This window comes from Microcaecilia unicolor, chromosome 2, assembly GCF_901765095.1.
Source record: "Microcaecilia unicolor chromosome 2, aMicUni1.1, whole genome shotgun sequence".
In the NCBI taxonomy this organism is placed as follows: domain Eukaryota; kingdom Metazoa; phylum Chordata; class Amphibia; order Gymnophiona; family Siphonopidae; genus Microcaecilia; species Microcaecilia unicolor.
Genome location: NC_044032.1, coordinates 407,344,535 through 407,366,870, shown reverse-complemented (window position 1 = coordinate 407,366,870; position 22,336 = coordinate 407,344,535). Strand labels below are relative to the sequence as shown.

Below are 22,336 nucleotides of genomic sequence, written 5' to 3'. Positions count from 1 at the left end.
TTCACTAAAACCCTTCAAACTGCCCACAAGGGGGGCAAGAGTAGTCCTCTGTGAAACCGTCAATGCACTTGGTGCTGTGCAGTAATGATAGGAGATGATAGGGTTATTGTAAGCCTGCTCTAGATCTAAGGGCGTAAAGTGGGACTTTCCATAGAGTCTGTCCCTAATGTGACAGAGGAGGCATGCCTGATTATAAAGACGCAGGTTAGGTAACCCCAGCCCCGTGAACCCAGTTCCCCATCAACAGTGAGAGCTTCAACTTGGGTTTCCTAGATGCCCAACAGAACTTGGAAAATAATTGGTTTAGGACACAAAGATCTTTACAAAGCAAATAAAGCGGGAGAGTCTGAAGGAGATAAAGTCATCTAGGCAAGATAATCATCCCGTTAACGACAAAGGTAAATCCCTCCACCTCTCCAAACATGTCCGTGTACTCGTCAGCAACTGAGAGACATTAAGAGCATAGAGAGAAGGAACATCCATTGCTAGTTGGATACCCAGATATAAAAAGGGAAAGGGAATAGGACTTGATATACCACTGTTCTCTGTTTTTTGCAGATACATTCAAAGAGGTTTACATAGTATATAGAAATACTTATTTGTACCTGGGGCAAAGTGGGATTGAGCCCACCGTAAGGGGAAATGAGGGCCCCATAAATGGCAAACCTGCTCCAAGGAGGGGATGGCTTCTGATTTATCTAAGTACAGGCGGAAACCCAACAAATCAGCTAAACATCAATCAGGAGTGGTAAGGTGAACTAGGATATCATCCACGAAAGCTGCTAACTTGAAACAATGGGGTCCAATTTGCACTCCTTATACATCCTGAGACCCCTGATTGTCACGGAGCAGGGGTTCTAGAGTCAATATGAACAGCATGGGGGATAAAGGGCAGCCCTGCTGGGTGCTTCTCAAGATAGGAAAAGCAGCAGATTTCAGCCCATTCACCAACACCTTTGCACAGGGCAAAGAATTCACCGTCTTCACCACAGACACAAATCTCCCTGAAACCCTCAGGCGTCAAGAGTAGCAAAGAGAAAGTCCCAATTAACACGGTCAAAGGCCTTCTCTGCATCAAAACCTATCAGTAGGGGGAGGCCAGGCCTTTCCACCTATGCTGCTCCAAGGATGCTAATATCTTCCTTAGGTTTTTAGCGATTGTCCGCCCCTTCACAAACCCCACCTGGGTTTCATGTATCAAAGCTAGTAAAATCCGCCCCAGTCGCCAAAATTTTAAGCTCAGCATTTATAAGTGAAATCGGCCTATACGAGCCAGGCATTATAGGTCCTTCCGCGGTTTCGGCAACACCACTATCTGCGCAATGTTTGACTCCGGCGAAACAGCCTCCGCGTCAACCATAAGATTGAAAACATTCACTGGGGGTGGCACCACCTCATCACCTAACAATTTGTAGAATTCCATCCATAGCCCGTCATCCCCTGGAGCCTTCATAAGCGGACTTTGCTGGATGATAGAAAGGACTTTGTCCGGATGAATAGGAGCATTCAAACGTTCCACTGTGGCAGCTTCCAGATGAGGCAAAACAAGGCCCTCCAAATACACATGACTAGGCAGCCCCTCGTCCGGTGGGGAATCATATAAGTTCCAATAATAAGCCTGAAAAATGTGACAAATCCCCTCATCCGAGTTGACCCGCTGTCTGGTGGCAGATTTCAGCATCAATACATGTCGAGGACCCTCCATATTATTTATCAACATAGTTAAGAGTCTACCCCCTTTATTGCCATGGCAGTAAAGTTGATATTTGTAATATGCCAAAGACTTTATCACCCTGGCATGAAGGAGCTTATTTAGGGCAGTCTGAGTTTCAAGGACCTGCTGTCTTTGGGCCTCCAAATGGGACCTACCATATCGTTGACGCTTAGCTCATAATTGCTTCTCCAACAACAAAATCTCCCCATCTCAAGCCTTCTGAACATGGCAACTTATAATCTTTCCCCGGAGCACTGCCTTGGCAGCCCCCCAATAAATCAGAGGATCATTCTCATGTTGGCAATTATGACATTCCTTCCACCATTGCAGCAATTTCTCCCAAAACTGCACATCCTTATGTAGTGCTAAAGGGAAAGTCCAGCGAGAACCAGCCACTTGCGCCCCTGGGAGTTGCCAATCCATCCACATCCACGCATGATCAGAAATTGCATATGGGCCTATCTCCACCCTAAAGAGACTTGAAAACAAGGATGCTGAAAATAGAAGGTAATCTGTACTTGATTAAGTGGTATGATCCCGGGATAAGAGAGTATAGTCTCTATCAGCTAGATTAAGGACACACCAGGCATCCACCATATTTAACTGCTGACATAAATTGGGTAGGCCCCAGGCCTGATTAACTTGTCTCCCCCCTGTGGTTATGGGACCTATCGAACTCCAGATCCCAAACAGAGTTGAAATCGCCACCAATAATCAGTGGATAAGCACTAAGAGTGAGAAGGAGAGTGGTCACCTTTCTATAAAACTCCCAGTCAAAATGGTTGGGGGCATATAAACTGCGCAGCACCAGCTCCTATCATGCAACTTCCACCTGGCAAATCAGGTATCGCCCATCCGGGACTGAGACAAGGGGGAGAAATTTACCACCTCTTTCTGAATTAAGACAGCCACTCCCCCTTTTTGCCTTTAGCAGGGGCTGCAATGCATTCCTCTACCCACCATTGCTTCAGCTTCGCACTCTCATGGGCCGTTAAGTGCATCTCTTGCAGTAGAGCTATATCCACTTTGTGCCACTGGAGCTGGTGTAAAATTTTTTACCTCTTAATTGGCAAATGTATACCCTCACAAGACCTGAAATCAGATTAAAAAAAAAAAAAAGCTAGTACAATTATGAATGGGGGTGGGGCCGTCCCAGCCTACAAAACCCCTCCCCCCCCCCCCCCCCCCCCCCGCATGACACCTAAGATGACCACCAGTGGCTTAGCTACATGGGGCCACAGGGCCAAACTTGCTCTGGCACCTGGTTTGGCTGGCGGGGGTCCCCAACCCCCACCAGCTGAAGCCTTCATCCATCGCTGGTCTCCGGTGCCGCCACATTGCCTGCCCTGCTCTCTCTTTCCCTCATAGTCCAGTGCGCTCCTTTTAGTGAAACTGTGAACATATGCGCATTCTTAATTTCATTAAAAGAAACGAGCTGGACGTGAAGGGAAGAGAGAGCAGGGCAGGCAATGCGGCAGTGCCGGAGACCAGCGCTGGATGAAGGCTTCAGCTGGTGGGGGTTTGGGACCCCCGCCAGTCAAGATAGGTACAGCGGTGGAGGAGAGCGGCAGCGGACCAAAATGTGCCCCCCCCCCCCCCCCCAGTTTGGGCTCGGGCCCTCTCTCACCTTGAGGTCTGGCTACGCCCCTGATGACCACGAGAGCCTCTCTGTTAGGAAGCCACAAGGGCGATAGTTCTCCTCCCTAGAGCTCCAAACCCGCATACCAACACACCAAACCACCCAAAGCTCCCCTCCACCCGCCCATCCCCAGTTGCCCCACACCCCTCCTTCCCCAAGCATCCCCACAAAAACCATACACCCTACCAGAAGGGTCATCACAGAAAACGCCCACTCCCACCCAGTCACCCATTCAGCTTCAGATGTGTCCTAAACCCAATTCACAACAAGAAGGAAATTCCCCTTAATGAACTAGAATGTCCAGGGAATGTCATCTTCTGCCAAGCAGTGTACTCTCTCCTCTCTTCGCGCTGGGTGGTCCATCTTGTCTACCCCGCTGCTGCTTCAAAGGGGGGAAAAAAGGAAAAGGGGAGGGGAGACGAAAGAACAAGGAAAGATAACTGTGTACTCGGGGGGGGGGGGGAGGATCTCATGCACTCCTTCACACAATCCAGCCAGCTTGTCCCAATCAGAAAGAGCCCAGAAAGGCAAACAGTCAAAAATGTCCAAGGACATGGAGTTATCCACTGACTGCTCCCGAAACCTCAGGTCTTGGGATCCAGTAAAGAACTCTCTGTCCCCGAGGGCGCCACGTTTAAATTAAGTTTATCCAGGAAGCACTGCCATTATCCACAGTGTCAAAGAAGTGCGAGTGATTTTGGTACTGGACTCTCAAATCAGGCAAGATAGAGCCAGAGCAAAGCGGATATGGTGTTCAAACAGCTTAGAGTGAAGGGGGGTGGGGGGTGAACCCACACCATCTGGTAACCATGCTGGCCAAATAGTCCTGAAAACAGAAAAGTTTTCTACCATTGTAGGTGAGAGCTTTCCCGCTGTGCAGCACTTGTAAGATAGCTGTTTTATGGGCAAAGTTTAGCAATTTGATAATCATCACTCTGGGCCGCCCGTTGGCTAACTGTTGGGAACCCAGTCTATGAGTTTGTTCCACTCTCAGGGGCCCATGATGTGGGGGGAGCTCCAGTTCCTGGGGGAGCCATGCTTCCATAAACCCTATGAGCTCTGCATTTTAGATAGATTTGGGAAGTCCCACAAACCTTAAGTTGCTGCGGCTAGAATGGTTTTCCAAGTCCTCTATTTTCTCACAGCAGGCAGATAGGGCTTTTTGCATGGCGTCCTGGGCATCCTCCAGTTTTTTTGGCACGGTCCTCCAGCTACCCCGTGTACTGTTGACATTGTGCGAATTCAGGGCCCAGCTCCTCTAGTGTCCCCTGTACCCAGTGGTGTGCTGGTAAATTTTTAACAACAGGCTCTCTCCCCGGTCCACCTCGGCGCCCCCCCCGTCCACCCCTGCGCCCCCCGTCCACCTCTGTGCCCCCCCAAAAAACAATTGCAGAGCTGGCTATACCCGTGGGGGGGGGGGGGCAGTGGCCAACACATTACTCTCTCCAGGAAAAAAAATTAAATAATCCCAGGTTCCAATCTAATTCATGTTTAATATGGGATAAAATGCCATAAATAAGTAAATAAACATAAACTTTTAACGTTCAGCACCTGATTCTCAAAGTGGACATATTCCAAACACTATAATGAAAATAAAATTATTTTTTTTCTACCTTTGTTGTCTGGTGACTTTGTTTCTCTGATCATGCTGGTCCACTATCTGATTCTGCTGCTCTCTATCTGTTCCCTTGACTCCGTTTCCAGGGCTTCCTTTCCATTTATTTCTTTTCTTTCCTCCTTTCTTCTTCATTTCTGGTCCTCCGCATACTTGACTGTACAGTGGATCCAGCTTCCTCCTATTTTCTCCATCCATGTGCAGTTTCTCTCCTCACTTCCTTTTCCCTCATCTAATCTCCTTCCTCTATCTTCCCTCCATGTCCAGCATTTCTTCTCTCTCCCTTCCCTCCCCTCCATCCATGTCCAGAATTTCTCTTGCTCTCCCTGCCATCCATGTCCTGAAACTCTCCTCTCTCCCCTGCCCCTCTCTAGCCATCCATACCCAGCAATTCTCTTCTCTCCCCTGCCCCCTCTGCCCAGCAATTCTCTCCTCTGCCCATTCATGCCCAGAAATTCTCTCCCCTGCTTCTCTCTGCCCATCCATGGCCAGCAAATCTCTCCCCTGCCTCCCTCTGCCCATCCATGGCCAGCAATTCTCTCCCCTGCCTCCCTCTGCCCATCCATGCCCAGCAGTTCTCTCCCCTGCCCCCCTCTGCCCATCCATGCCCAGCAATTCTCTCTCCTGCCCATCCGTGCCCAGCAATTCTCTCCCCTGCCTCCCTCTGCCCATCCATGCCCAGCAATTCTCTCCCATGCCCCCCTCTGCCCATCCATGCCGAGCAATTCTCTCCCCTGCCCATCCATGGCCAGCAAATCTCTCCCCTGCCTCCCTCTGCCCATCCATGCCCAGCAATTCTCTCCCCTGCCTCCCTCTGCCCATCCATGGCCAGCTGTTCTCCTCCCTTGCCTTCCTCTGCCCATCCATGCCCAGCAGTTCTCTCCCCTGCCCCCCTCTGCCCATCCATGGCCAGCAAATCTCTCCCCTGCCCCCCTCTGCCCATCCATGGCCAGCAAATCTCTCCCCTACCTCCCTCTGCCCATCCATGGCCAGCAAATCTCTCCCCTACCTCCCTCTGCCCACCCATGCCCAGCAGGTCTCTCCCCTGCCCCCTTCTACCCATGCAGCGATTATCCTCCCTCCCTTGCCGCTCCTTCGCTCCCACCCTCCCCTCCGTCTTTTTTGAATTACCTCCGTCGAAGCGCCGCCATTTAAAGCCCTGCTGCGTGCTGGCTGGCCGTCTCCAGGCTTCCCCTGCTTGATTCGGATGATGTTCGTGCCTTAGTCCCGCCTTCATTCTGACGTCATTTCCTTTTTCGCGAAGGCGGGACTAAGGCACGAACATCATCCGAATCAAGCAGGGGAAGCCTGGAGACGGCCAGCCAGCACGCAGCAGGGCTTTAAATGGCAGCGCTTCGACGGAGGTAATTCAAAAAAGACGGAGGGGGGCGAAGGACATGGTTGTGCATGCTTCGGAGCGGCAGGGGAGGTAAGCATGGCCAGTGATGGCGCCCTCCTGCCATGCTTACCTCCCGCAATGGAGCCGGCTCGCCCCCAACAACAACCGGCTCGCAAGAGCTGTCAAAATTTAACAAGCGGCTCTTGCGAGCCGGTGCGAGCCGGCTCCAGCACACCACTGCCTGTACCTTCCCCAGTTTGTCTTCCAGAGGCTGAAAACGTTTGTCGAGCATTGCCTCCATAACCGTCGCCAGTTCAGCAGCCACCTCCGTGACCCAGGCCAAGCTCAGTGTCTGACCTATGGGACTCCAGAGCACTGCCATCTTGTCTTCAACGTCTTTCGAGCGAGTCGGGTCTCGGTGCGCAGCTTTTGATCCTATAACGGGAAGAACCAAACTCCTCCACAAGGATCCTGTTAAGTATCAGCAATCAAGGAGCATTGTTCCTCTAGCAGTGGGGAAAATTATGACTTAAAAGTCAGGGTTAAATGGGCAGTGTGGCAGGAGAGAATGAACTCAGCGTCCTCTCTCCTGCTTGGCATCACATGAACTACTCCCGTTTATTTAATGAGCACAAAGAAAATAATGGAGGAAAATAAATGTCTGTGGTATTATCTTTCTGTGACTGTGACCTGAAATTATAACGTGGCCAGCAATTTAATAGATTTAAAATGGACTTATTAATTACTAAAGGTTTCTGCTCTTCCTCTTCCAGCCTTCTCACAGTGATAAAGCTGGTAATCCAGAGGTATTGAAGTGGATGAATGAACTGGCAAAGTTTCGGAAGCAACTGAAAGGTAAGCAAATACTGAAAGAGACGGATAGCAGTTGACAGTCTATCTTGAACTGAATTGTCTCAGAGAACCATTTCTTGCCTTAGCTCTGCTGACATTTTACTTCTCTGTCACACAGAATCCAAACTGAAGCAATCAGAAGAGGACCTGGCTCCACAAGTGCGCCAGCGGAGCAATACCCTCCCCAAGAGCTTTGGGTCTCAGCTAGAGAAGGAAGAGGAGCGGAAACAGGAGACAGTAGAAAAAGCTATGAAACCCACCGTGGAAGCCACGCTGGAGATCATTCAGAGAAGGCTCCAGGAGAAGCGAGCAGAGACGAACCGGCCAGAAGACATCAAGGTACTGTTAAGCAAGGTTCTGGGCCACATCTTATAGCGTGGGTTATTGAAATGTTACCAGCTGTCTCTCATAAGGTCCAGGGACTTCATGTGTTTAGTTAAAATCTGTATTTGTTTTCCTTTCTTTCTTGTAAAAATTATTTGCCTGCAGAATAGGAGATATCTTCCTGGATGATTCTGAAATGTCATTTCTGCTGTTAGACTCTCTGGTTTATGGATATCTGTGTGGCCAAGGCATGGTGTATTGCTTTTGTCTTATGTGCTCAAATAACTAAATTGCAGAGTTAGGAGTTGAGTGAATGTTACGTGCATAATACTGTTGATTTCCTGCTCTTGTACAGGACATGACTAGGGATGAGATAGCTGCTGAGAAGGTGTCTCTTCAGAAAGCGTTGCTCTATTATGAAAGCATTCACGGGCGGCCGGTAGGTCTCTCTATACTCTTCCTATGTAGAATTACCAGCAGAGAGTAATCTTATATGGGAGTTGTTACTGGATATACCTTGTGAACAATAAGCATTTGGTGTGTGTGGCGGAGTATGAATAGATAGCAGTTTCTTGCTCTTTTTACAGAGCTGTAACCATCTTCAAGGGTCCAGCATTTATGGGACTATATTCATTTGCAGTCACTTGTAAACAGCTAGGACAGTGGGGAAAAGGCAGACTTCATAGAAGCAATACAAGTGAATTTAGTAATTTAGTACTTTAGTAAGACTTGTGTCATTTTTCATGGGAAAAAAATCCTCACACTTCAAGCCAGGTCCATTGTTTTTTCACCAACCATTCTGAATCCAAAGCATCTAGCATAGTTGCCAGCACAAGCTCAGGCAGCACGTCATTGCTACATTAAGAGGGTAATTTTCTCTAGCTTTTTCCACATAAAAGCAGGGGCCTAGCCAGACCTCTCAGTGGGAGGGGGCCAGAACCCAATGTGGGAGGGGGGTAAATTTTAGTCTCCCACCTCGCCCCCCCCCCCCCCCCCCACCGCCTTGCCGCTCCCCCCGCCACACCCCACAGCAGCAAATACCTTTGCTGGGGGGGGGGTCCCCAACCTCCGCCAGCTGAAGCCTTCTTCAGCGCTGGTCTCCAGTGCCGCAGCGTTCGCTGCCCTGCTCTTTCTTCCTCCTCATGTCCAGTGCACGCTCCTTAAAGTGAAACTGAACATGCTCAGTTTCACTTAAAGGAACGTGCAGGACGTCAGGAGACAGAGCACAGGGCAGGGAACACAGCGTGCCAGAGACCAGCCGCTGAAGAAGGCTTCAGCTGGTGAGGGTTGGGGACCCCCGCCAGCAAAACCAGGGACCCGGATGAAATTTGAGGGGGGCCCAGGCCCCCGTGGCCCCAAATAGCTACGCCACTGCATATAAGACATGTTTTTCTGTTGGTCAGTAAGGCACACTAGTGGGTGATGTCAACATGCTGCTGGGTTGGAATAGCTCTCCCAGAGCTCAGGGGGGAAGTTGCTAAGCTGAGGTATAAGAAAACCACATCCTACTTTATTTTGTTTGGTTGTTTTGTGCTTCATTTATTTTGTTAGAAAATTTTGTTGTTCTTCCTTGGATTTTGCAGCCTGTTCAGAACCTGCCAAACCCAAAGAGAATGTACTACTTGTCTTAAGACCACATTGAACAATCCCTGGGACTCTTTCTCCCCAGGGGACTGTGACAGCTCCCTCTGGCTCATCCCTAGCACTCTACGTACTCAGAATGCAGGAGCCAGGTGCTGAAATTTAAACCCTGGCCTCTTGTGTGGTAGTACACAGCACTGCCAGTAACCGGTTGGCCATTGATCTCTGTTAACCTTCCTGTCACAGTCCACTCCTGGCTCAAATGCAAACAAACAAACAAAAAAAAACTAAAAGTTTTATGGGGTAGATGCAGTTAATGGTTGCAGACATATAAGTATGCTTCCACACAAGCCTTTGAATACTGTCTCCATGTGTCTGGGACAGCTGTGGCTTTTTAAATTATCAAGTAATAACAAAAATACAAATTATGGATGTGGAACAAGTGATCAATAACTGAGTTACAACAAAATACAAAGGTAAACATCCACAGCATGTACTTAATATAAGCAAGGTGTTCAAAAAACACATTCTGTTTTTATTTTTTCCTCCCCTCCCCATATGTTTGAATACGCTATCCCATACCCACCCTAACAGATAACTGAACACCCAGAAACCAATGCTGTTCCTTCGGCTCCCAGAAATAGAAACTAGGATGAGACATTAGCATAATCCACTTTAACAATTTAACACCCAACTGGGAGCACGATGAGGCTCCGACACCCTCTGAAATTTAGCACAATGTATTGGGTCATTCCACCCTGCCCTGTGACCTTACATCAGTATAGTGACATATAATAAATTCAACCACTGTAATATTTGGTGAAATAACTTGACGCCCATCTGTTACTTTTATTCTGTCTCCATTAATGAAGCTGGAGAGAATTTTGATTAACCAAGACAAAGGGAAGTATGTGTCAGATGTTACAGTTGACATTCTTTTTCTTCCTTACTTCAGGCAACTAAGAATGAGCGACAGGTCATGAAACCGCTATATGACAGGTATCGGCTGGTCAAGCAGATACTCTACCGAGCAAGCACAATACCAGTCATTGTGAGTACAGTGCTTCCCACTTTTCTAGTTTTGCATTTGTTCTCTGCCCACTTGCTACAGTAAGCTCACCTCACAGGTCTCTGTTATTTGAGCATAGTCAGAACAGTGCAGTCATGGCAGGATGCAGCTAAGTATACATTATTGCATGTGCATGTTTTGACGATATATACAGAGTGCCAGAAAAAAACAGCATGGCAAACATTAATCCCAAAATAGGTAATAGTGACTGACAGGGAAGGTTTCATTACCAGAAAGTGACTAGTCCATCTCGGTGTATTATTTTCTATGCAAGAGCATTGATGACTGAGCAGTAGCTAATATTTGAGTTAGTTTTCAGTTGGCATGATCGCTGTGATAATTTAAGTGCCAGCACCGCATTTAATACGGATATTTAGCTCTGCTGTCTGTGTAGGTAGGAATAGTGTTGGGACCACAATAGTGCTGTCTTTAGTTTAGGCCAGTTATTCAGCTAAATGGATAAGCACCCTGCCCACTTGTGTCTGAGATTTGGTCTACACCAATGATTTCCACACGTTTTTGCCCAGGACCCCGTTTTAACATTCCTGACCACAGCCCTACCTCCCTTTATGTGTGCTTGACTCCTTGCCAACTTCTCTCATCGAGCCCACACATGCTGAGTTAGTTTTTTTTTTTTTTTTTTTGTTACATTTGTACCCCGCGCTTTCCCACTCATGGCAGGCTCAATGCGGCAGGCAATGGAGGGTTAAGTGACTTGCCCAGAGTCACAAGGAGCTGCTTGTGCCGGGAATCGAACTCAGTTCCTCAGTTCCCCAGGACCAAAGTCCAGCACCCTAACCACTAGGCCACTCCTCCACTTAGTGTTAGTGTCCTGTCGGCCTGTGCAAGCTGATGATGCTCCCTCCCCCCACTCGCAACTCCAAATGAGGGTATTGAGACCCCACTTTGGAAGCCGTGAGTCTATACTAATGGAAGGTGTTGTTACAAATATGTAATGTGTTATAAATATTCTGTGAGTTCTAGCCAAAACCAGGCTACATGACTTAAAATACTGGCCACTCCACCCCTTTTTTTTTTTTTTGCAAACTAGCAGGCATATCTTTAAGATGATAATTTTGTAACAAGGTAGCCTTTAGAAATTTGTTACTATATCTTTGTATAAAAACGGCAGAAGTGCCTATTTTCCTCTGTAAAAATACAGGCTTTCAAAGTAGTAATCCCCAGTAGCTCACACCTGCTTCAAATATAAAGTACATCTCTAGACCGCAGCTCCACCCAAACTACACCCCTGGGAACGTCTGCTCATGGATTGAGTGAAAGTACACATGTTCTTGGCATACACACCTGTATGCATGTGTACACCAACACAATGCTATAGAAACTATTTTCTATGTGTACAACATGCTTTACACGAAGAAAATGCTTTATCAACTTCTATGTTTAAAATTATATCTCAAATTGGGGTAAGTTGATAATGCATTTTCCAAATGTAAACCATGCTTTATGGGCAGAAAATTGTTCTTACCATATTGTGATGGTGTATACAGACAGACACTTACATGTGTGGAATGTGCATAAACGTTCCCGGGGGTGGAATTTGTGCAGAGCATCTACAGTTAGGATGTACGTGTGTACTGTATAAAATACAAACATACCCACGTGCAGGGCAATTCTATAACATGGTGCCTAGAATTAGACATCTGGACGGCACATGGTAAGAGCCTGGATTGGCCACTGTCGGAGACAGGATGCTGGGCTTGATGGACCCTTGATCTTTTCCCAGTATGGCGGTGCTTATGTACTTATGCTTATGTAAAGGAACATTGGGGGCAATTTTTTAAATAGTCATCCTGATGTCATGTGGTGAGAAGCTAAGCTATTCTGTAATGGCATCTGAGCACCCAGATTCCATTATTGAATTCTGGCATAATCCAGTGTCTGTGTGCCTTTGCCTGCAGTTACTCCAGCCATAGGTGTGCAGTTGCATCAAGGTCACAGGGATATATGTAACTTAACAGTGTGCTGTAAGTCACACATGAAGCGGGAGCCCTGTGCACCTGCTTGTACCTATGTGAACACCCGTGTCTCCTTGCATTTTTGGGCCATGCTACTTATACATGTCCTTACAGAGTAATGTATAGTCACCCTGCTTGCACTATTCTGTAAATTTGCATGTGCACAAACGAGCACTCAGTTATAGAATATATATGAAAGTTGACATCTCCAATGCATCTGTATCTTCTAGCAGTTCCATAGGTACGCATGTTAGTGTGTAAACACTGCCCTAAATGTTCAAGCCACTTATAAAATTACTCCCTAGTGGCCAGACTTAGTGTTCATGCTAACTGGCTTCTGGAGATAGTTTTTAGCATGGGGTCACAATTCACACTATGTTTGTACTAAATTTATATATCAGATTTATATCCCGCATTAGCCCGAGTAGAACTCCGGTTCAATGTGGCTTACATAACAATTAGAAAAGCATGAAATGTTCAAAATATATTAAGGGTCATTCCATGCCAAGTGGTCTAAAACTTCCCACCATCATGTCTCCAATTTTGTTCAAATTTTATCTGTTGCGCGAGTCAGGTGTTAAACGAAGTATCCCAAAATTTGAGTTCTCTAACTGCAATAGTTGCAGATCTAGACCCTCTTTTCTGAAAGGTTGTCAATCCATGAGCGCGTGACATTCACCAAAATGCCATTTTTGGGGTCTAATAAAATGCAAACACATTTATAAGAATGGCTAAAAAAATTCAAATCCTGCACAGTTTTTGATGCTAATTCCGATGAAATACATTTTAACATTATGGATGCAAAATCCAGTCAAACAAGTTGACTCAAAGTGTGCATCAAAATTGGTCGCGACTCACCGGAACATATTTGGACCAATATTCAGACCGCAACAACTTCCATGCAAACAAAGATACGGATTTGAAATTTTGAACATGCATTATACTTGTGCTGGACATAATACTGCCAGATTTGCAACTAATCAGCATCTATAACCGCCCTGCAGGATCACTTCAAAGTTGGCACTGTCAGTGCAAATGGTAAAATGTACCAAAGTTCAAAGCCAGTTATTAAAAAAGAGTCTGCCTGAATCAGCTTTTGAACAGTATCATCTGAAAGAGAAAATTGTGCTCTACAACACTGATATGTTTTTGTTTTGCAATGCCACCATTAAGTAGCCATTTACTCAGGTCAAAGTATATTATATTTAGTATGCTTGATGCGCTAATTTTTCTTCATTTCTAGGAAATTAAGTCTTAATAGTCGCTTAAAAGTATTGATATAATTATTTATTCATTCGTATTTTATTCGTTGATTGTCCAATCGTTTATTGTGCGCTGTTATTGTGGATTGGAAACGTTTGTGAAACGTCAGTTGAACAGAAAGATGCTTTCATAAGCTTTATGCATCCTCATGATCCCGCTACTTCATTTTATTGGCCGGTAAGACGCGATACTTGCTGGATCCCAGAACAACTTATCATTGCTGTTATTCCAGCTCCATCAGTGACATCATCTGGTCGGCAATATAGTTTCCCTGAAACCGTTCTCTTGCAGATCAGTGATGCTTTCAGAATGATGAAGTAACTGAAGAAGGCAGGCTTGGGAACCTGCAGTAAAGAAACCCACAATCAGGCTTGGTATCCTGCAGTAAAGATACCCACCTGTGGCTGTTACTGCATGGCTATAGGGCGTGGCCCCTATGGCCATGGGGATGCTGGTTTCAATGTGATAACCAGTAATGGCTCAGCCATCATGGACCAATGCAATACATTGCGCACACAAAATATAACATACTTTGACCTGAGTAAATGGCTACTTAATGGTGGCATTGCAAAACAAAAACATATCAGTGTTGTAGAACACAATTTTCTCTTTCAGATGATACTGTTCACAAGCTGATTCAGGCAGAATCTTTTTTAATAACTGGCTTTGAACTTTGGTACATTTTACCATTTGCACTGACAGTGCCAACTTTGAAGAGATCCTGCAGGGCGGTTATAGATGCTGGTTAGTTGCAAATCTGGCAGTATTATGTCCAGCACAAGCATAATGCTTGTTCAAAATTTCAAGTCCGTATCTTTGTTTGCATGGAAGTTGTTGCGGTCTGAATATTGGTCCAAATATGTTCCGATGAGTCGCGACCAATTTTGATGCACACTTTGAGTCAACTTGTTTGACTGGATTTTGCATCCATAATGTTAAAATGTATTGCATCTGAATTAGCATCAAAAACTGTACAGGATTTGAATGTTTTAGCCATTCTTATAAATGTGTTTGGATTTATTAGACCCCAAAAATGGCATTTTGGTAAATGTCGCGCACTCATGGACTGACAACCTTTCAGAAAAGGGGGTCTAGATCTGCAACTATTGCAGTTAGAGAACTCAAATTTTGGGAAACTTCGTTTAACACCTGACTCGCGCAACAGATAAAATTTGAACAAAATTGGAGAACATGATGGTGGGGACTTTTTTTTAATTTTAGACCACTTGGCATGGAATGACCCTTAACAGAAAGTAAAATACATCATATAATGTTAGACCAGTAAAACTTCAGTTAGTTGGGGGGAAGATATAAAAACTGAAGAAACAATTACAGTTACTAGCAAAGACTCGTGGTCCAATAGCACAGTGGAGGCTGGTTCCAAATAAACGGAAAGCCCAAAGGACAGGAGTGCACGGACAGTCATAAAGAAAAATACCCTTCATGGTGCAGTTACCAATACACTAACCAGAAGGGAGGTGATCTTTAAAGTCAGTTGCACAGATAAAAAGCCTTTTGCCCATGTGAACTGGTGGACTGAAATTGATGGATACTTGTTGGCCTCTGTGCTGAGAATGTCAGGGAGGATGATTTAGTGACTACTGTGATGGGTTTTCAGGTTCCACTGGAAGCTGGATTGAACCATCAACCTGTTTTTCGTATGGTCCCCTAAATAGCTTTCAGAGGGTAGTTGCAGCCAGTGGCATTAAGTCAGATATTGTGCTGTGAGTCCTAAAAGCTTCCTGAAGAGGTTGAGCACTTAAACCATTTCTGATCTTTTTAGCTTGTTATTTAACCAGTGCCCTTGAAATTTCAGTGGATGCAAAGTCTATTGTGGTGTTACTGCATGTTTAAAGATGTGCTGCCATCAGAATACGCCAACTTGCATGGTACTTTTAGCCATGTTTTTAATGGTCACTAATGTATAGAGACATGGTGGAGGGGAAAGGGGTTCACAATGTAATGTACTTGTTAACACCTGTCACAGGGATCCCCTTCCAGCAAGCGGAGAAGCCCTTTGCTACAACCAATTATCGAGGGCGAAACAGCTTCCTTCTTCAAGGACATAAAGGTGAAGACCGCCAGCTGCTAACTGCTAGAAACTGCATTACTCTGCCCTTCCTCACCCCCACCCAACACAGTCAATTGAACTGAATGATTTAGCTTTAATCGCTATGCTTGAATATTTGCACTGTCTCCCAAATCAACAGCTGCTTGAGCTTCTCCGGTCTTGAACGAACTGCCGACTCTCTCATCAATGCATATGATCCTAGAATGATTGCTTTCTTTTTGTCAGTGTTTTACTTTGCAAGAAAAGTAGTTAATGCCACTTCTCCTTTTAGCTGTGTTTGTTTTAGGGTTTGGTGTATTTTACCTGAGGTTTGCACCGACAGGCAGCACCTTATACTTTGCGCTGACTTTTTCAACCTTCAGGAAGCCAAAGGCTGTTGTTGGTCATGTTTCACTTCACTTTCCCACTTTGCACTTCTGTAAGAGGGGGCAGTTTTCAAAGCCATTTCCACAGGTAAAACAGCCTTTTACAAGTGGAAAAATGCTCTTTGAAAATTGGCCACTCTCTATACAAGTAGAGGAATGCACAGAGTTTCATTTGCATTTAATGGAGGTGTGTCTGGACTGGGGTTACAGCAACACAGATATTTTTTTTAATTTTCAAGAGTGCACATGTCTTACTTGGGAAAAAGTGCCGGTGGAAAAAAGAGGCAGAAGTGCCTACAAGTACTATCCTCAGGCAGTTTTCAAATGAATGTATCCCTGGACTTTGCAGCTTGGTATGCAGTATGTAAGTTGCTCCTAAATTAAATTTTAAGTGGTCTGTGTAAACCTCAGTGGGACATGTGGTTAGCATGCAGTGGTGATCTTGCCCCTGATTTATGCACATCTGACAACTGGAACTTCCTCACCTGCTGCACGGCCTTCAGATGCATGAAAGCTTGGATAGGATATTGTATGTAGAGGTATGCAGAGGTGAGCTCTGTTCCATTACGGATATTTTAGAAAACCACTGATTTTCCTTCAAAACTTAAGACTTATTGAACAAATTCAGAAAATGCATTTCTATAGTGAAGAATTCTAGCATCCTTCAAATGTGGCATCCAGCAACTTTTTTGTAAGAGTTTTTTTCTTATTGCACTTGTGCCTGGCTCCCATGATTCAGATTGCTATTATAATTTGGGATATTTGGAATTTGTTCCAAATCCGGACCTAACCTTGCAGGCATTCTCCCATTTCACAGCTGTACAGAAGTTCCATGTTTGTGGGCTGCTAGATTTCTGGTGTAGTGTGGCTGACCGTACGGAACAGGTGTTGCTGCTGTCCATGAAATCTAGAGGAGTGAGCTAAAAATATGGAGGGGAGACCAGGACCAATCCACTCTGCCATTCTCAGCTCCAGAGCTAATGTGCTGAGCAACTGCCATACTGTTACCCCACCACCACCACCATGAACACATTCATGGTGCACGTTCCAAATAAATCAAACACTTCTGTGTGGCATGAATTCATGAAATGCAGCTTTTGTAGCACTCACTAAGCCTACAGTGCTCGAGCCTCTGGGAATTGTTGAATTGATACTGTAGGCTCAGGATGTTAGCAAATTATATTTTTGTGTGTTTGAAATGTTAATGTGCTATACTTCACACTGCATGGCTGGGGAGTGAGGGGGACAAATCAACAGCCAGGGTATGTGCGGAGGAGTAACCTAATGGCTAGTGTAGTGGCCTGAGAACCAGGGGAACTGGGTTTGATTCTCACTGCAGCTCCTTGTGACTCTGGACAAGTCACTTTAACCCTGCATTGCTCCAGGTACAAAATAATATACCTGTATATAGTATGTAAACTGCTTTGATTATAACCACAGAAAGGCAGTATATCATATCCCATCCCTCTTCCTCTTCCAGGCTTGGTATCAGAGCAGAGAACAGAGGGTGCAAACAGCCATGGTATTGTAAGGCACCCTGGATTTGGATATCTTTTTATAATTCGCAAATAAAAGTAAAATACTAACACATAAATATGCCTCCATCACCCAGTCAGGATTAAGTGTGAGTTGCTGCTGATTGTTTTAGAAACGCTCATTTGCCACTCACTGAACCACAAAGTCCCTCAGTTCTGTTCCAGGCTTCAGATCCACGACAGGCTAGCGTCTGATGCCTTCTTCCTTAATTGGGGGACAAGCCTTCTGTATGCATATCCTCCCATTCCTCTTGTGGGGAAGGCTTTGCTGAAACTCAAGCAAGACCGTGGGACCATGATTCTGATCGCACCTTATTGGCCTCAGCTGATCTGGTTCCCTCTTCTTCTGGAGTTATCCTCCGGAGGACCATGGAGATTGGAATGTTTTCCGACCCTCATAACGCAGAATGAGGGATCTCTTCTGCATACCAACCTTCAGTCTCTGGCCCTCACAGCCTGGATGTTAAGAGCCTAGAATTTGCTTTTTTGGGTCTTTCAGAGGTGGTCTCCCGGGTCTTGCTGGCTTCCAGGAAAGATTCTACTAAGAAGTGTTACTCTTTTAAATGGAGGAGGTTTGCTGTCTATTGTGAGGGTAAGGCCCTAGATCCTGTTTCCTGCCTTATACAGACCCTGCTTGAATACCTTCTACACCTTGCAAGGTCTAGTCTCAAGATCAACTCCTTAAGGGTTCATCTCAGTTTAATTAGAGCTCATCATCAGCATGTAGAGGGTAAGCTCATCTCTGGACAGGCGCTAGTTCACTTCATGAGAGGTTTGCTTATGTCAAAGCCCTCTGTCAAACCTCCACCTGTATCATGGAACCTCAATATCATTCTCACCCAGCTGATGAGAGCTCCTTCAAGCCACTGAATTCCTTCCATCTGAAGTTCTTGACCTGGAAGGTCATATTTTTGGTGGCTGTTACTTCAGCTCTTAGAGTCAGTGAACTTCAGGCCCTAGTGGTGGATGCACCTTATACTAAGTTTCATCACAACAGAGTAGTCCTCTGCATGCACCCTAAGTTCCTGCCAAAAGTCATGTCGGTGTTCCATCTGAACCAGTCGATTCTCTTGCCAACATTCTTTCCCTGACTTCATGTCTATCCTGGCAAGGCACCTTGCACACCTTGGACTGCAAGCGAGCATTGGCCTATTACAAGGAGTGGACACAGCCCCACAGACAGTCTGCCCATCTTTTTGTTTCTTGTGATCCCAACTGGATGGGGGTTGCAATTGGGAAATGCACAGTCTCTAATTGACTGGCAGATTGCATTTTTCACTTTTGCCCAGATTGGGCTGACCCTGGAGGGTCATGTCAAGGCTCACAATATCAGAGCCATGGCTGCCGTCGGTAGCTCACTTGCGGCCAGCCTCCATTGAAGAAATTTGCAAGGCTGCGACATGGTCTTCAGACCACACATCTCATTACTGCCTTGAGCAGGGTACCAGACGCAACAGTCGGTTCGGGCAGACAGTGTTGCAAAATCTGGGATCTAGAATCCAACTCCACCTCCTAGGCCCGTTTTATTCTATCCCAGGCTGCACTCTCACTGTTTGTATATACTTTCAGGTTAATCTGAGTTATGTCCTTGCTGATGTGAAGCTCAGTTGTCCAATGTTTTTTGTTTTCAGTGAGCCTGGATGCTAGGGATACCCTAGTTGTGAGAATTATGGCCTAATTGTCCTCGGAGAAAGCGAAGATACTTACCTGTAGCAAGTATTCTGCGAGGACAGCAGGCCTTATATTCTCACAAACCCTCCCGCCTCCACTTGGAGTTGTCTCCTGTTTTTCCTTCTTTATGCTTTAGTATTTAACTGCGCTCTTGCGGCAGGCGGGATGGCACTCATGCATGTGCGATGGATCGTGTCTCACGCTCCACAAAGTTCTTGTAAAACTATAAGCTCTGGACCAAGCAACGCAAGACCGCATTACCTGCTATCCTCTGAGAGTGCCTGCTACAGGTAAGTATCTTCGCTTTACTTGCAATTGCATTGCACCAAAAAAAAACCAAAGAGTAGCTCCCCTCCCCCACCCAAGACTACCTTACAAGTCCTGGTCGTATATTCAGGGCTGGAGTGATCGCCAGTTGCTCTTGCTCATGTCAGCTGTACTCTCAAAATGGCTGCCATTACCTTCTGGTCGCCTCATCTCAAAAAAGATATAAAGGAATTGGAGAAGGTGCAGAGAAGGGCGACAAAAATGATAAAAGGGATGGGACAACTACCCTATGAGGAGAGGTTAAGATGGCTACGACTCTTTAACCTGGAGAAAAGGCGGCTGAGGGGTGATATGATAGAGGTCTACAAAATAATGAGTGGGGTAGAGCGGGTAGATGTCAAGTGTTTGTTTGCACTTTCTAACAATAATAGAACCAGGGGACACAAGATGAAATTAGAATGTGGTAGGTTTAAAACAAATCGGATAAAGTTTTTCTTTACTCAGCATGTAGTTAGACTCTGGAACTCATTGCCAGAGAAGGTAGTGACAGCAGCTGGCCTTGCTGAGTTTAAAGGGGGTCTGGACAGATTCCTGAAGGAAAAGTCCCTTGATCATTATTAAATTTGGGGTTTTGCCAGGTTCTTGGGCCTGGATTGGCCGCTGTCAGAGACAGAGTGCTGGGCTTGATGGACCTTTGGTCTTTTCCCAGCGTGGCAGTGCTTATGTACTTATATATGTACTAGTCTCATGAAATTGCCGCAAGATTGTGGCAGCCATTTTGAGAGCAGAGCTAGCATGGGCAAGAGCGACTAGGGATCACTACTGCCGTAACTACACTCCTAGACCGCCAGGGATTGTAAGATAGGTCTGAGGAGGCACCTATAGGTGGGCAGGGGGAAGAGGCAACTCCTGTTCAGAGGAGAGAGGTAGACCAACAGAACAAAGCACACATTTTCAGCTTCCACTGAAAACACCCGGTCAATTTTGGCCAAAACTGGGCAGAGAAAGGATTTTGGGAAAATCGGACAGCCTCTAATATAGCAGTTATCCATTTGGCCCACAGGATTTTTTTTTTTTAATCTCTTATGTGGCTGGTGGTGGGGTCAATTGTATAAATATTTTCAATATATTTTTTTAATTTAATATTTATTATATTTTTAGAAAATTCAAGTAATTACAAATAACTTATCCATAGCAAATAAGCATAGGATGTTACATACACCAATCTTCACATAAAGCAGAACTAACTGTAACCCCACAATCCCACAAATGGAGAGAGGAAAGAAAAAGGTACAATATACAATCAAAATATTCCTTCTATCTGCCCAATTTAAATATCCCTACTATCCACACCAGCCAAAGGACATAAATCATGGTCCAGCGGAACCTTGTTCTTTACTAACCGAAAAAGCTTCCGATTGAGAAGGTTCCATATTACCTGTAATAAATACTTTAATAGGATACTTTAGAAAAAGGCCCAGTCCTGCATTTTAAGGAAGAAATTTCTTCTAGTTCCCCTGTGGAGCAGCTGCCTGTTAAAAAGAGACATCCTATTCCTAAAAAACTGCAATATCCTGTCTCAATTGGAGACCAATAGAAGATGGCAAGCAAGGTGACCCTTCCAGTGGCCTCTTCAGTAGATGCCTCTAATATGATAGTTAAAATCACCAATACCAACTTCTATTAAATCTGTGGCCCTCATTTTACAAGCTCTATTTGTGTTTGAGACGTGCATGCAATGGGGGTAAGTTGTCAGTGTGGGCTACCGTTAAGACTGGTTATTTTACCAGAAGTCATGCTATTTTACCACAGGGTCTCATTGCATAAACTTGGACCCTGTGTTGAAATAGCACAACTCGTGGTAAAATAACCCATCTTAACAGTAGCCCAAGTCCCCCCTCCCCCCGCCATGTCCCCATTTTACAAAGCCAGGATATACACATCCCAAACCCAAATGCATGCAAATGGCAAAGGAGCGAGGTCTGGGCAGGACAAGGGCATGACAGGTAAATACACCTTTATTCCCTATTTCAGAAGGGGACTAAATATCTATGACCTAGAAGATTGATGCCAAGAGTTAAACCGCTACCAAACACATGTAAGATTTGTAAACAGCTGCAATTGATCAGCAATTCACTGGAGGGATTAGAGTAGGTTTTCTCACTAATCCCCTAGTGGGTTTTTCCTCCCCCACCCCTCCATCCCCAAGCCAGCTGACAAGGGAATCCAGTTTTTGTCACAGTGGCAGGATAATACATGGTTATGTTTCTAAAGTCCCAAAGATAAACAGGTATGTACTTTTGAACACTTTACAGCACATAAACATCCATTTTCCTGTATTTTAGGACAGGGTCTGTGACAGTAGGTTCTATTCTAAAATACTCATGAAACTTGATGTACTGACCTGCACTCTCAATTCAGAGCTCTGTGACCTGTCTAAAATGGGGCTGCCCATAACCCAGATTTAGGAACATAATATACCCTAGAAAGATTTGGTAGATGGTCCGATCAGTATGTAAAAATGTCAGTCAAATATCTCTTCAACACTTCTTGCATACAGGAAAATTAAGAAAGTATAAATAATATCTATAAACATATTTTTCTGTCCTCTCAATTTTATTCTCCAGCACGATTGCCCTTAATCAAAACTTTAATAAAGTATCAAGTTCTTCCAGCCTAGCTATCTACAGACGTATTTTATTGACACACCCAGCTACTCCCCCCCCCCCCCCCCCCCACACACACACACAAACAAACAATACAGACATTTTTTCAGATATTTCACCTGCAAATTGACATAATTGAGATGAATAACTAGAGAGAGTATCTTCCATCCTAGCCACTGCCTTCCATATTTTTGTTTTGGTGACCTCTTTTGTGGGGTGGAGATTGCTGCTCCTTCCTTCTCACAGAAAAAAAAGTAACAGGCTTTAAGGAGGTACTATGCAAACTATTTCCGTCTCCAGTAATTGATGACACAAATGAAGTCTAAAATCTTACTGTTGCTGTCTTGGCCTAATACTGAAACTTGCAAAGCATTAGAAGGGCTGCTCAA

General features: G+C 45.3%; 1 protein-coding gene across 2 annotated transcripts in view; it reads left to right on the top strand.

Annotated features, from left to right (window-relative positions):
- FAM13A (family with sequence similarity 13 member A) overlaps positions 1 to 22,336 on the top strand; it is a 501,662-nt gene that overhangs the window by 455,305 nt on the left and 24,021 nt on the right. The window contains exons 18-22 of one of the 2 annotated variants that reach the window (XM_030190686.1): positions 7,081 to 7,162; positions 7,278 to 7,498; positions 7,839 to 7,922; positions 10,020 to 10,115; positions 15,360 to 15,443. In XM_030190686.1, coding sequence (XP_030046546.1) covers positions 7,081 to 7,162; positions 7,278 to 7,498; positions 7,839 to 7,922; positions 10,020 to 10,115; positions 15,360 to 15,443 — 567 coding nt within the window. The remainder of the gene's footprint in view (positions 1 to 7,080; positions 7,163 to 7,277; positions 7,499 to 7,838; positions 7,923 to 10,019; positions 10,116 to 15,359; positions 15,444 to 22,336) is intronic. The other variant, XM_030190687.1, reaches the window with a different exon arrangement.